Source organism: Balaenoptera acutorostrata, chromosome 7, assembly GCF_949987535.1.
Source record: "Balaenoptera acutorostrata chromosome 7, mBalAcu1.1, whole genome shotgun sequence".
In the NCBI taxonomy this organism is placed as follows: Eukaryota; Metazoa; Chordata; class Mammalia; order Artiodactyla; family Balaenopteridae; genus Balaenoptera; species Balaenoptera acutorostrata.
The window spans coordinates 78,918,371-78,932,452 of record NC_080070.1 but is presented as its reverse complement, the minus strand read 5'-3'; the positions used below and the strand labels follow the sequence as shown (position 1 = coordinate 78,932,452).

At 41.9% G+C, this 14,082-nt stretch overlaps 2 protein-coding genes across 2 annotated transcripts in view; one reads left to right on the top strand and one right to left on the bottom strand.

Annotated features, from left to right (window-relative positions):
• GRM3 (glutamate metabotropic receptor 3) overlaps positions 1-9,784 on the top strand; it is a 239,238-nt gene extending 229,454 nt beyond the window's left edge. Inside the window, exon 6 of the mRNA XM_007170277.2 lies at positions 9,253-9,784. Within this exon, the coding sequence (XP_007170339.1) occupies positions 9,253-9,326 (74 nt within the window). The 3' untranslated portion in view covers positions 9,327-9,784. The remainder of the gene's footprint in view (positions 1-9,252) is intronic.
• Positions 1-14,082, bottom strand: part of ELAPOR2 (endosome-lysosome associated apoptosis and autophagy regulator family member 2) — a 289,732-nt gene that overhangs the window by 84,488 nt on the left and 191,162 nt on the right. The gene's annotated exons all lie outside the window — the stretch shown is intronic.

The window sequence follows — 14,082 nt, the reverse complement described above, 5'->3', positions numbered from 1 at the left end:
CAAAGACAGGCAATCAAGAACCTATGCTGAGAATCTTAGCATCTGCAAATTCAATGTTTTTTTTTTTTTTTTTAATTAAAAGCCTTCCCTTCAGCACTACACCCGACAGCATCTTGTTCTACCAGCATGGGTGCAGAATGTAAGCGAATGGCGTCATTTTGAGGGAGACAAGCTGGATGTACACGTGAGGTTTGGCAGCATAAAATCCTACAGGCCCTTGCGCAGGTCAGAATATTGCTGACACTAATATGGGTTTGCATCAGCAGAGACCGGGGGGAGAAGAAAGAAATGGAGGGTGTCCAACAGTCCTCAGAGCTATTATGTACCCAGACGTGGTCCTACGGGGATGTGTATTTCTCTTGCTCATGGTGATCATTCAGATGTATGTACGTCATTATCATTAAGATCAGCCAAGAGGCTTCTGCTAATTAATGATGCCCAGATTTGGGTCCCGGAGGAGCCATGGGCATATGGAGATTGATTTTCTCTGCCATAACCTTATTCAGAAAGTCACTTGTCTAGGTGGTAATGTGCGAACTGCTCAATTAATAGAATTATTGTTTATCACTGAGCATTTGCACATTATAAAAAGAAAGCAGCAGTCTAAAAAGATCGAGGGACCCGCCTTCTAGTTTCACGGTATAATTTGCCACAGAGCTTCGGCAACAGAAAGCAAGTGCATGAGGACAAGCTTTTGCACCTATCAATGGCCAAGCTTTGAAGATACCCCAGTTGGCCGGGGCAAGCCATTGTTCAACTCTGAACAGGACTTTATTAAAAAAAAAAAAAAAAAAAAAAACACACATAATGCCAAGTTTCTTCTCTACAGTGTTAGTCTAGAAAAACAGCATAATATACCCGCACTTTACAGTTCAGGGAGTCCCATGATGACTGGTCAGCCAATTAGGAAGTTATTTGGCACCCCAGACTGAAATGAACGTCTTCTTCGCTACAGGCATAAATATATTATAAACATAAATCCTCTCTGACCAACATAGGAAGAGCCCAGAGTTTTCAGCAAGTTGAGCCATTTGCTTCCAGGCAGAATACACCTAGTACATCCAAATCAGATAGATGTCAATCTATTTTCCCTCAAGAGAGCGAAGTCCACAGCACTCCTGAGAACCTCATTCTTTCTATTCCCTTTCATTCCCTCATTGAGGATGGGAGGATAGTCTCCAGCTGTAATAGGTAACCCTATATACATTAGGAAATTGATGTTTAATACCTCTCCTTCTTTGATTTGATATTTCCATTTACTTGTCTCACAACCACTCTAAAGCAACCCTTAAATCATTTTCTCTTTACCTCTACTATTTTGCTAGGTTTTCCCCAAGCAGCTAGAGCCCACCTTCTTTAACACACAGACTGGAGCTGGAAGGGATGTTAAGGATCATTTATTCTAACAAACACATTTATAGATGAGAAAACCAGGGTCCCATCTATTAGGTACTTTAAGGAATTTGATAACTGAAGTCATAGATAAAACTCTCAAAAGCTGCTCTATGGCTCCTGTGGCCTCTGGATTTTCTGCCCCAGCTCAGTTACAAAATTCATCTCAGAGATTATTCTGACAGTGAGAATCTTAGCATCTGCACATGCAGTGATTTTTTTCAAGTTAAAAGCTTTCTCTTAAGCACCACACATGACAGCATCGTGTTCTACCAGCATGAGTACAGACTTGTGTTCCTCTCAAAAGCCCATATCAGGGAGTTCAACAGCATAAATCATGTCTCTTTGAGCCCCCGGTGATCCCCACACCCAGGCTGCACACAGACAAGGTGTGGCATTGATATTCCAAAGGGGCTACCCACTAAGTTTCTTAGAAAATGTGATTTGATGACGACAAATGAATATAGTTAATGTTTATGCCAGAGATATAATTTCTCTCATTTCCATAGTTTTTTAAAAGCATCACTTTCTTGAATTACATTACATTGTACAGTTTCTCTTCTGTATTGTACATTAGAACAGAATGTAAACACAGTAGCTCAAAGAGAGTTCCTAAACCAGAGAGTCTGGTATTGTATGAGAGATACCTATAGTCATCTGCATTTCCATGTAGCCCCAAATTTATTAACGCCTTTGGGAACAGGGTACCATGCTGAGAACTATGTATATATGTCAATAAAAAAGAAAATATATATTTAATCAAATACTGCCCATACATTGATCTCAGATGATCAAAACCTTAAAACAAAGCAAAGGGTCTAACATCAATTTATTATATGCTATTTCTATGACTTCCTTTTCATTTTTAGTGAAATTCTCTGGAGGACATCTATAAATGGAAATATCTCTGCGCCTAGAGCAGGAAAATGCCTACTCATATGGAAAAAAATTTTTTAACATGTCTGCCTTACCTGGAATAATTTCAGAGGCTTTGGGAGAGAAACCACTAACCAAGTAAATGTGACCAATTTGTTGGATAATTCACTCCTTCACTGAAGAAACTTTTGTGCCCAGGCTCAGCTCTAGGCACTGGAGATGTGGTAATGAACAAAACAGACCAACTCTACACTCATGGTGCTTGCATTCTAATCAGGCAAGAGGGGGCAGAGACAGATAAACAAACCGACAATGCTTAATAACTCAGGTGTTGATAAGTGATGCGAAGAAAATAATATGGGACATGGGCAAATAAGGTGGACCGAGGGTACAGAGAGTTACTGTTTTTATAGAGTGGAAGGAAGTGATAAGGTGACACTGAGCAGAGACATGATGGAAACGAAAGAAGGGAGCCAGGCCGATATCTGGGGGAAAGACATTCCACGCAGAGGGAACAGCAAATGCAAAGGTCCAAAGTTAGAAGAACATCAAAGAGGCCAATGAGGCTAGAGGGAAATGAATAAAGGTGAAAGTGACAGGAGACGAGGGCAAAGACGGAGCAGATCTTGTAGGACTTTGGAAGTCACTTTTAAGGACTTTTTTTAAGGACTTGTACTTCTCTGTTGCAAGAACTGAGAAAACACTTGAAGGGTTTCATCGGAGCTGCGGCAGGACCTGACTTTAAAAGCATGGTTTTGGCTGTGTGGGCAGAATATAAGACAGCGAGCAGGCAGAGACCTCATTTAGCAGGCTACTGCCTAACCCAGATGCTGGTGGCTTAAATCGGGTTGGTAGCAATGGAAGCTAAGACAGTGTGCAGAGGCTGTGGATAACTGGAAGGTGAGGCTGACAGGATCAGCTCCACTAGAAAGAAGGAGCAATGCCTGACATCATTTTATTAGAGTTTAACCCTTTCGGCTTTTGATTTGGACCCCTAGATGTAGTAGCACTTATAGCTCCTATTAGTTGTTTGAGCCTTGGGGTGAATGAGTTTCTGCTCCTTGCCTGAAAACACATTTGGATAGAAAAGAGGAGAAACAGGAGATGTTAAGCAACTAAGAGGATGTGAGAAGAATGAAAAATAGGTAGAATAGTACAAAACATTCTTGAGTCCTTTTATTTACAAATTATTGTGCATCCAACTCTGGTACTTCTTGGGGGAGGGAAGAGAGAATAAAAGAACATGATTGGAAAGGACAGCATGATGTTGCAACAGTGGACTGAGGTATTAAGTTGAATACCAAGTGGAATTTCTGTTCATGAGGCAATTAAGTTGCATCGCGGTCTCTAAAAAGGTACACGCCGTATTTTCTCTTCCCATGAATCTTGTCTCCTAAGAAATGAATCACTGAATGAAGAGGTCTTTGCTTTCATTAAGTTCTAACTCCACACTTGGAAACTAAATCTTATGTTTACAGATTTCTATCCAACATCATAATGAATATGATTTCCTCTTAAGACTACTAGTAACAGTTTAAGACAATTACTTTGGTCATAAAGGGGGAAACACCCCCTGAGAATCTAGCCCACTTTTATTCATAATGGATTCTCAGTCTCCCACTGAGAAATCTCTGACATAGCAAGGCTACCAAACAAGTGGACTAGCAGTGTCACATCTGCCCAGACAACATGATCAACACATACACTTCTTTTGAAATGGGACCAAGGGGCCCCAGCACAGGTAAATTAAGGTGATGAGTAAAAAACCAGGTTCAATGACAAAGCAGGAGGACAAGACAACAAATAACGGATGGAAATTGTATTCCATGACCACAGAATTAAAATATCTAAACAAGCAGACATGCTGGGAGAAATTATTTGGGGTCACCAGGAGCGAGGAAATGGAACAGATGGGAACAGACTGGAATGTCTCTTCTGTTTAAATGTTTGTTTTATTTTTTTCCAAGTCTGATCTATTACACAGAGTAACACACTGATTCTCAGGAACCAAGTCTCAGTCACTAAATTGACTAACAGACTTGGCATCCAGGAGAATCTATTAAATAAATATGTTTAGCATTGATTGAGGGCCCAGTTACTTAGAAAAAATCGGGTCACTTTCTCCAAAGCCTGGCCAGTCTCTGCTTTACTGGTACAAGAAAAGTGGATGTCACGGTGCTAGACAAAGCTGCCACTTGGCTGCACTGATCTCTAAAGCTTCACCAAGTTTGTGAAGCAAAACATACCTTTTGATGGGTGTGAATGGTCCTTCTATGGTCAGCTGTGGACCTTATTAGGTCTTTTTCAGCTACCTTCACTTTTCACTTTAAAGAGCAAAAAGTACCACGTTAGCCTAGAGTAACAGCTGCTACTCACCCCCACTCCCAGAAAAGCCAAAAATAAGCCTGCACACCTCTTATTTCTGACAGAAAGGATGATTACAGAAATCTGCCTAACCTCACTTAAGAAAATAGGTTAAACTTATGCCATTAAAAATCTCGTGAGAATTTCATTGAAATCATAGAAAAGCTCATCACAAACACACACACGAAAATGACAGCACTTTCCTCTTCCACATATTTTACTACCTTGGGGAATAACAGATGGGCTAATACAGAAGCATATGTAAAATATTTATGAAAGGCAAAGTAATTGAGGTGGTAAACTCATAAAACAGTAATTTCCTCTGCTATATTCAGCAGCATGTACCAAAATGAGAATATTTTTTACATAATAAAAAAATGCACTGGCAAAAGCTACAGATGAAACAGTAAAAGGGAAGCAGAAAAATACAAGTTACAATCCCCTTCAATATACTAAAAAGTGTTTGGGGAAAAAAAAAATAACTGAAGAGTCTTGTGGGGCTTTTTGCTGTTGTTATTCCTTGCAAGAAGACCTTGAATTTGCATTATCTTCCTCTCAAAGAGTTTAGACATTCTAACATAGGGTGTTCCCTTTAATGTCCCTACAAAGCAGGTAGATTATTCCAGGCTATTCTGTAACCTTCCATAATGATGTCCACAGGGTGTTTAGTAGAAGATTATGTGACAATAATAAGCTTGAGGATTTTCCATGTGGCTATCTTTGCAGCCCATGTGCTTCTTACCTACATGGTCAAAATATACCCAATTTTTAAGAACTTAGAATGCAGTGAGCAAGCAAATCATAAGTGCACACTTAAGAATAGAATTACACTAAATTCCAGAATACTATGGGGAACATCGGAGTAGGTTTCTGCTACTATCTTTAAAAGTGCACGTAGAGAGGGGATTAGACTAGTTCAAGGTCGACAGCAAGGAGCACTGACACACTAATCCCTGGTTCTCCTAGACGTACCCCCGTGACACATCATTCCTCTTCAACCTCTGAAAATGAAAAACGTGCACAGAAATAATAAAACTTGATCCTGGAAAAGATGAAGAGCTTAGTCAAAATGTCAAAGGCAGCATGCCTGCTATGGGATGCTCACAGCCCCAGCCAGTACTTTGCAGGCGTGGGTGATGGTCGATGCCACCGTGTGGCTTGAGAAGCAGAAAGGCCAACCTGCTCCAAAATGCGGCTGCCGAAAGGCCTCACATTTGCTGGTCATTTCTTCAGGATAATAGATTATTTCTTTCTTTAAACTTCTTGGTTTCCCCCATTCTTTGAAAGGCAACCATTCATACAATCATTCAGAAAATATTTATACAGCGTCTATTCCATGACCAGCAATAGGGATAAAAGAATGAAAAAGACAAGCAGAGCCCCAGCATACTTTCCAGTCAGGAGTATAAGATGTAAGACACTAAGAAAAAAAAAAAAAAAAAAAAAAAAGGCAAGGAAAAAACTCAGCTTTAAAATGGGATAACGTGACAGAGAGAAACTGGTTGGTTACTTCAGACTAGGTGGCCTGATGACAGCCTTTTTCAGAGGGTGACATTTCACACGTGGATGACAGGAAAGAGCCAGATATGTGATTAAGAGAGGGAAGAACATTCCTGGCAGAGGCAACACCTATTACAAAAGGCCAGAAACTGAGAAATAGGTATTCTGTGTTTGAGAACAAAAGCAAAAAAGCGTAGGGGCGGGAGCACAGAATTAGGTGAATTCAGAAAGATAGGCATGGTCTGAATCGTGCTGGGATGGATAAACCAGAGTAAGGAGAGCACGGAGAGAAGCCACAGGAGGTGTGTAGGTAGGTGACTTCCATTTAAAAATACTCTGGCTACTTTACAGAGAAAGCATTGCCGGGAAGCAAGGGTGGACACGGAGAGCCCAGCAGTGCAGTTATTCCAGTGGCCAAGAGAGAGGGAATGCTGGCCTGGACCAGGGCGCTGGATGTAGAGACTGAAGTAGTTGGAGATGGAGCCTGAGTTGATTGGACTTGAGCATGGGTTTGACACACGAGGAGAGACAAAAAAGGAAAGAAGCTTAAATGTTAGACTTTCGGTTTGGATAACTAGCCAGATGGTGAGACCATTCACTGAGGAAAGGAAGACTAAATGGGGACAGGTTAGGGAATCAAAAGTTATGCGTTGGGGCTTCCCTGGTGGCGCAGTGGTTGAGAATCCGCCTGCCAATGCAGGGGACACGGGTTCGAGCCCTGGTCTGGGAAGATCCCACATGCCGCGGAGCAACTAGGCCCGTGCGCCACAACGAGTGAGCCTGCGCGTCTGGAGCCTGTGCTCCGCAACAAGAGAGGCCACGATAGTGAGAGGCCCGCGCACTGCGATGAAGAGTGGCCCCTGCTTGCTGCAACTAGAGAAAGCCCTCGCACAGAAACGAAGACCCAACACAGCCAAAATAAATAAATAAATAAATATATTTTTTAAAAAAATTAAAAAAAAAAAAAAAAAAAAAGTTATGCGTTGGCCACTTGACTTTGAAATGTCTATTAAACAGCCACATGGAGATGCCAAGTAGACAGACAGTTGGTTACAAGGAAGCTGCAGAGAACGCACATAGTGAATGGCCAGGAGCACTCTTGTTTGGACTCCGTTTCACCTTGTTCTCTCTCTTGCCTTACCTAGCTTTGATGAAGCGAGACTTAGATAAAGTATACTAAGAAGCTTTGCAAAGAATAAATGAATGCCCTCACATTTGGAATTATTATCACTATCACCTTCCATCAAGCATTTATCTGGCACACGCTATGTCTTCATTGTAGAAGTTTCAGGAGATGTAGATTATGCCATCCCTGTCCCCCAAGATATTGCAGCTCTTAGTGGGCTCATATTGTTAAAAAAAACTGAACCTCACTCTAAAAATGATAAAAGGAAAACATCTCCAAAAGCATTACCATGTCACATGACTCCACTGTAACCTTAGGCAGCCACACAGACTTGACTTTATAATTTTCTCACAAACCTAGACAAGTAATCAGTGCAAAACTGAGAGGCTGGAGTTTCCCTAGTTGGGGCGGTGTCTGCTGAAAGACATCAGTGTCCCAAAGATGGTGAATGTTCCCCCACTTAATGCCACGTAGTATCAAATTTCATACTTAGTTTCTCCTTCGTGTTTAAAGAAATTCCTATGAAAAATGCAATTTCATTGAGCAAGAATATTTCCACTATGATAGTGAACATGAACACTTTAGCATGACATGAAATTAGTTTATCTGATTATGAACCAAGAGCTGTGCCCTTAAAGAATGGGACAGGGCTTCTCTGGTGGCGCAGTGGTTAAGAATCCACCTGCCAATGCAGAGGACAGGGGTTCGAGCCCTGGTCCGGGAAGATCCCACATTCTGCGGAGCAGCTAAGCCCGTGTGCCACAACTACTGAGCCTGTGCTCTAGAGCCCGCAAGCCACAACTACTGAGCCCGTGTGCCTAGAGCCCGTGCTCTACAAGAGAAGCCACTGCAATGAGAAGCCCGCACACCGCAACGAAGAGTAGCCCCCGCTCACTGCAACTAGAGAAAGCCGCGCACAGCAATGAAGAACCAAAAGCAGCCAAAAATAAATAAATAAATAAATAAATTTTTTTTAAAAAATGAAAAGAAAAAGAATGGGACAGCTGACGGGGCAGCTTGACCTGGGCTGTGGTCAGGTAGCCAAGAGGATCAGCTACTCCTGGGCAGAGTGTGTCCAGATGGACAGGTCAAGCGAAGGGACGTCCTCAGCTCCAAAAGGTAATGTGAGGCCATCGCTAGCTGATTCTCTTGGCCATACAGTTTCATCCTATGGAGGATGGGGCTCCTTGCTTTTGTTCTCATTCAGTAAAAGGAAAACGCTTTCAGGGCAAAACAGGTATAACTTAACTGTCCCTAGATCTCTCACAAAAACAAAAAGCTTTTGTTTAAAACAAGTTCGGAGCTAGGAATTTTATCTAGGAAAACGACAAGCCATAAAAAGAATGAATATATATATCCGTATTATACTCACACCCTGACACTGTCGTCACTATTGTCATTAACAAACAAGAGAATCACCCCTTTGGAATGTCTTCCTGTCTGCAAACTATTATGAAATGGAAGTTCTCAGCACCGCAGCCCTCACTAGAATTTTCACTGAGGTTATCCACTGAACAATGAAAATATAGCAAACCATCCTCTAAGGCAGTGGAGTTCACAGATGACTTACGGCACTACGTACAGACATCCCTGCCCAGAGAGAACAAAATTAATTAAGGTATTGAAAACAGTAATTAATTTAACGGTCTAAGGAAACTGCAGTGAGCTTTCAATTTTGCACACTGTATTTTAACCGGTTTAAAGATTACCAAAGCTAATTTTAAACCCACAAGTGGCTTCTTTCAACAGTGATTATGCTTATCAACTCTCTCCAAGACGTATGACAGTAATGGAGGTAAGTTCCAGGATACAAACTAACTTTGAGCAGAGCACGTTTAGAAAGTTGACCTACTACAGCACTAAATCACCTAGCATTTTCCAAAGCCAAGTTAAAATGAGTTTTTTACTTTTAATAGTGTCTAGGATTATCCATGCCAGTAGCTCTGTGGCCCCCTTGATTAATGCAGAATTTTCTGTCCTGCTCTGTTTTCCAGCCTCTGCAAGCACGTATGTGCCGACGGTGTGCAACGGGCGGGAAGTCCTCGACTCCACCACCTCATCTCTGTGATTGTGAATTGCAGTTCAGTTCTTGTGATTTTAGGCTGTTAGATGAAAGTGCTCACGTGCAGCTCCGGAATGTGGAAACAGAGCAAAAGAACACCCCTAGTACCTTTTTTTAGAAACAGTACAATAAATTATTTTTAAGGACTGTACAGTATATAGTGACGTGCTAGAACTTTTTAGACTGATTTTAGTGTCCCTATTATTAACAAGTCCCCAGAACATGGAAATAACCATTGTTTACAGAGCTGAGCATTGGTGACAGGGTCTGACAGGGTCAGTCTATTAGAAAATACAGTGGCGATATTAGGTAACTTTTTTTCCTATGAAGTTTTTTGTAGGTCCTTGTTGTAACTAACTTAGGGTGAGTTTCTATGTTGTATATTAAAGTTACATTATGTGTAACAGATTGTTTTTCTCAGCACAAAGTAAAAAGCATCTGTATTAATGCAAAGATATTGAGAATAAAACCGTCAAGGTTTTCCAGCATGGTGGATAATGGCTTGTACTTTTTTTAATCATTCCAAGTAATTTGAGTTATGTTGACTTTAGACCATTTCTACTTTTTAATGTTGGAAGAAATGATCTAACTGTGCTTCTCGTCACATCTAGATACACTGAACACAAGTTGTTACCCTACGAGGGAGTTGTGAGCAGATGTAGCTTTCTTTGCAGATCGCATGATCAGAATTTGACTGACGACAGCATAAATATCAGGGGACTACAGTGGCCAGATGATAATACCCTTGTTGGTTTCTTTAAGCCACATCTGTACGGCAGCCCAGATTTTGCCCAAACATGGCTCTGAGGCAAAGAGAGGGTTTCTCCATCCCTGCATTCGTCTGATTGCAGAGGCTGACCTGCCAGGGGAGGTTTGATGGCTCTCATTTCCCAAAACAACCTTAATTACTAGCAAGGAGCCTGGGAAAGCATCTTGTTATTCCATTGGAAAATCACTCTCATGGTTCAGAGCTGAACGTAGCAACAAAAATGTAGTACATCTTCTTTTCCAGTGCTTTTCCAAAGAACAATGCTCAGGTATACAGATTCGTCTCTAAACCTGAATATTTTACTAACCTAAATAAAGGAGCAAACAGGGAAAGCACGGATAAGCTAAAACTGGCTCATTCTTACCAGCACTGTCCTATTTCCCCTGGTAAACCCTTGAGTCACAAACCATTGATTAATGTAGAAAAATTCGCTGAGTACCTATCTGCTAGGTCCTGCACCAGATACCATGGACAGAGAATGTATTCGTTTCCTGTAACTCATCTGACAACTTAACACGAACTGGGAAGCTTAGAACAACAGAAACTGACTCTCAGTGTCTTCAGGGCCGCACCCTCTTAGCTGCAGGGGAGAATCCATTCCAGCCCTCTTCTAGTTTCTGGTGGCTGGCAGCTTCCTGACATCAAATCACTCGAATCTCTGCGTCCGCCTTCATGTCACCTTCTCCTCTGTGTGTCTCTTATGAGGACACTTGTCATTGGACTTAGGGCCCACCAGGATAATGCACGGTGATCTCATTTCAAGATCCTTAATGACATCTACAAAGGCCCTTTTTTGAAATGAAGTACCACTAGGATGTGTACCTATCTTTTAAGGGGCCACTCTTCAACCCACAACAGAGAAAAAGATGATTAACACATAGTTCTTGCCTTTAAGAAGCAACAAGACTGGAAAATATGCTAATGAGGGAACTGCAACTGAGGCAGACGGTGAGAGGAAGGAAGAGGAGGCAATGAGTGAGGGACCCACAGGCTAAATAACCAGGGCCTGCTTAATCAAGACTGGTACGACTTTAAAAATATTCAGAGGGGCTTCCCTGATGGCGCAGTGGTTGAGAATCTGCCTGCCAACGCAGGGGACACGGGTTCGAGCCCTGGTCTGGGAAGATCCCACATGCCGCGGAGCAACTAGGCCCGTGAGCCACAATTACTGAGCCTGCGCGTCTGGAGCCTGTGCTCCGCAACAAGAGAGGCCGCGATAGTGAGAGGCCCGCACACCACGATGAAGAGTGGCCCCCGCGTCGCGATGAAGAGTGGCCCCCGCGTGCCGCAACTAGAGAAAGCCCTCGCACAGAAATGAAGACCCAACATAGCAATCAATCAATCAATCAATAAATCTTAAAAAAAAAAAATTCAGAAATAATGAGCAGGTGCATAAAAGCCAACAGGACTGGCCTTGAAGGAAATAAAGTGAGGAGTCCTATGTTAGAAATTCTCTTCTTCCTTCTGGATGCATTTGAATCAGCATCCTTATCCATGTGTCCAAAAGTCACCAGACGCTCAAAGATAACAGGGCAAACAGTCTCTAAACTCTCACATTCAAAGAAGAACCTGGACTCGGGGGGGGGGGGGGGAGTGGGTGGGGCGGACTGAGTAACAGATTCAACAGCACTAGATGGGAAAAAAGAAGTCTGTTGCAACGGAAACTGGCAGGAGTGCTGGATAAGAGTACTCAGAACGAGCATCTGCTCAGTATCAAGTCAAAGGCAAGGCTGATGGGAGAGAAAATAAACTCAATCCACTGATGGGATGTGACAGGCTAAGGGAGGCAATATCAGTTGGGTTGTTCAGAGACACAGCTAATGCCTAAAGTAATCAAATGGATCATGGATCTCTGTAAACAAGACAATTGGGCTGTGGGTGAATTCTGAGTGGGTGTTTCTGAGAGCTGGGTTTCGATCTATGGCCGCTCTATCTCACTCGCTGCCTTTGCACTGAAAGTGCGTTGACCGACAGCTCTCGTCACCTTTTTCTCCCCTGCCTCGTACCGTGTTTCCTATTCAAAAGTGCATCCCCTAACGTGTGATCCCTAGAAGTAATTTTTTCAAGAACTTTCAGCATCTGTATGGAAAATAGCAGCTATAAAATCTTTTTTACATGAGGCATTTCAAACAAATAGGTTTTGGATTGATTTTTTTTTTAACTCCAGTAATGACATTTCATTCCCTCAGAATATAAAACTCACTGAGCCGATCCATCTTTTCAAAAACATCCTGAATTTAAGGAACTCAAGCAGAATGGTCTATCCCTCTCATAAGAAACATAGCAGAACCTAATGATATGGTTGATTATTGTTGGATTCCTGAGAGTTTACCGTTTCTGAAATGCTCCGTGTCCTCTCTAGTTCAAGTATTAATAGATTCTCTTGCGCACTCAGGCTTCTCATGGTAAAATAAAAAGGTCCCATTTTCAAAGTGTGAGGCAAGTGGTTTGCAGACCACACAGAGGACAGATTAGGAGAGTGCCTGAAAGGAGTTAATTCAGCCAGTGTACCCTTACAGTATGCACCCCACACTGCCCCTCAGCTCGCCCCCGCTTTATCCACGCACCCACCATGAGGGTTCTGGGTGCCAGAGCTCTTTAGCAAAGGGCTAGAAACACGGAGAAGCCAAGAAAAGTGAGGCACCAGGAAGATGGAACATCAGTATGAATTCTAACCTTCACAGCCCTAATAAGGCCCAAACCCATGAATAAGGCAGTTATCACTCCTGTTCTGTGACAGAAAGCTTAGATTTGCACAGTTCTCACTGATTGGACTCATTCATTTAAGCCAAGCAATGGTAATCTGAAATCAGCCATCTGAGATAAAGGAAATATTACTCCCCTCCAAACCAAATTTACCAATATCCACAAGCTATTTTAGACAGGGCGCTTCATCCAAGAGTCACTGTTAATAAGATGAGGAAAATTCCAGCAAATGAAAAGCCAAACTGGGACATTTCGTTCAAGGCGACTGGAGGTCTGTTTCTTGAACCATCAATCACTGAAGGAACCCTACGTGTCTTTTGCAGCTCAGTCAGTCTTAGAATAGGATTTGGTAAATGTGTGTGGACTGAGGGGTGCGCAGCCTGAACACATGCAATGGACCCTCCAGGGCTGGCAGAGGACCCTCTCCAGCACCAGAGCTCAGGAATCTAGGCTGACACTATATGCATCAATATACACTACTTCCATATAGTTACTTGAAATAAATCTGTACGTAAGATTGAATATTATCTCCAAATCCAGTTACCTTGGCAACAAATGTTATAGAAACCACAATGAGAAAAGGCTTTTAAATCAATTGTGCTGGTTGACTTTGAACAAACTCACTTGTTTTAGTTTTATCATTTCCTAATCAATACCCACAATCAAGTCCCAGAACTATAAAAGGAACTCAGAAGAGTACCTAGCTTGGTCACCTGGTGGGTGATTAAATCATCAAGGGAGGGTGATGGGTTATTTTTTTCTTGATCCTCTCTAGAGACTTGAGAAACTTTGAAGGTGTAAACTCCTAAAGGGCAAAAAATCTGTGCAGATTCTTCCAAATAGTTTTGTTTGTGGGGTGTAGTGACTAAAACCAGTGGTCAACAAACCACGGCTCACAGGTCAAATCCTAGCCTAGCATCTGTTTTTATAAAACCAGTGAGCTAAGAATGCTTCTACATTTTTAAATAGTTGGGGGAAAAAATCAAAAGAAATGTAACATTTCATGACAAGTGAAATATAAATGAAACTCAAATTTCCATGTACATAAAGTACATTTCTTTGAATGCAGCCGCACCCATTTGTTTATATATTGTCTGTGGCTGCTTTCATGCTACAATGCAGAGTTGAAGAGCTGCAACAGAGACCACATGACCTGCAAATCTGAAAATATTTACTATCTGACTCTTTCCAGAAAAAGTTTGCTGGCCTCTGATCTAGACAATTGCAATAGTAACATCAATTAATATCAATTGCAATAGTAGTATCAATTAATTTTCAATTATTCGC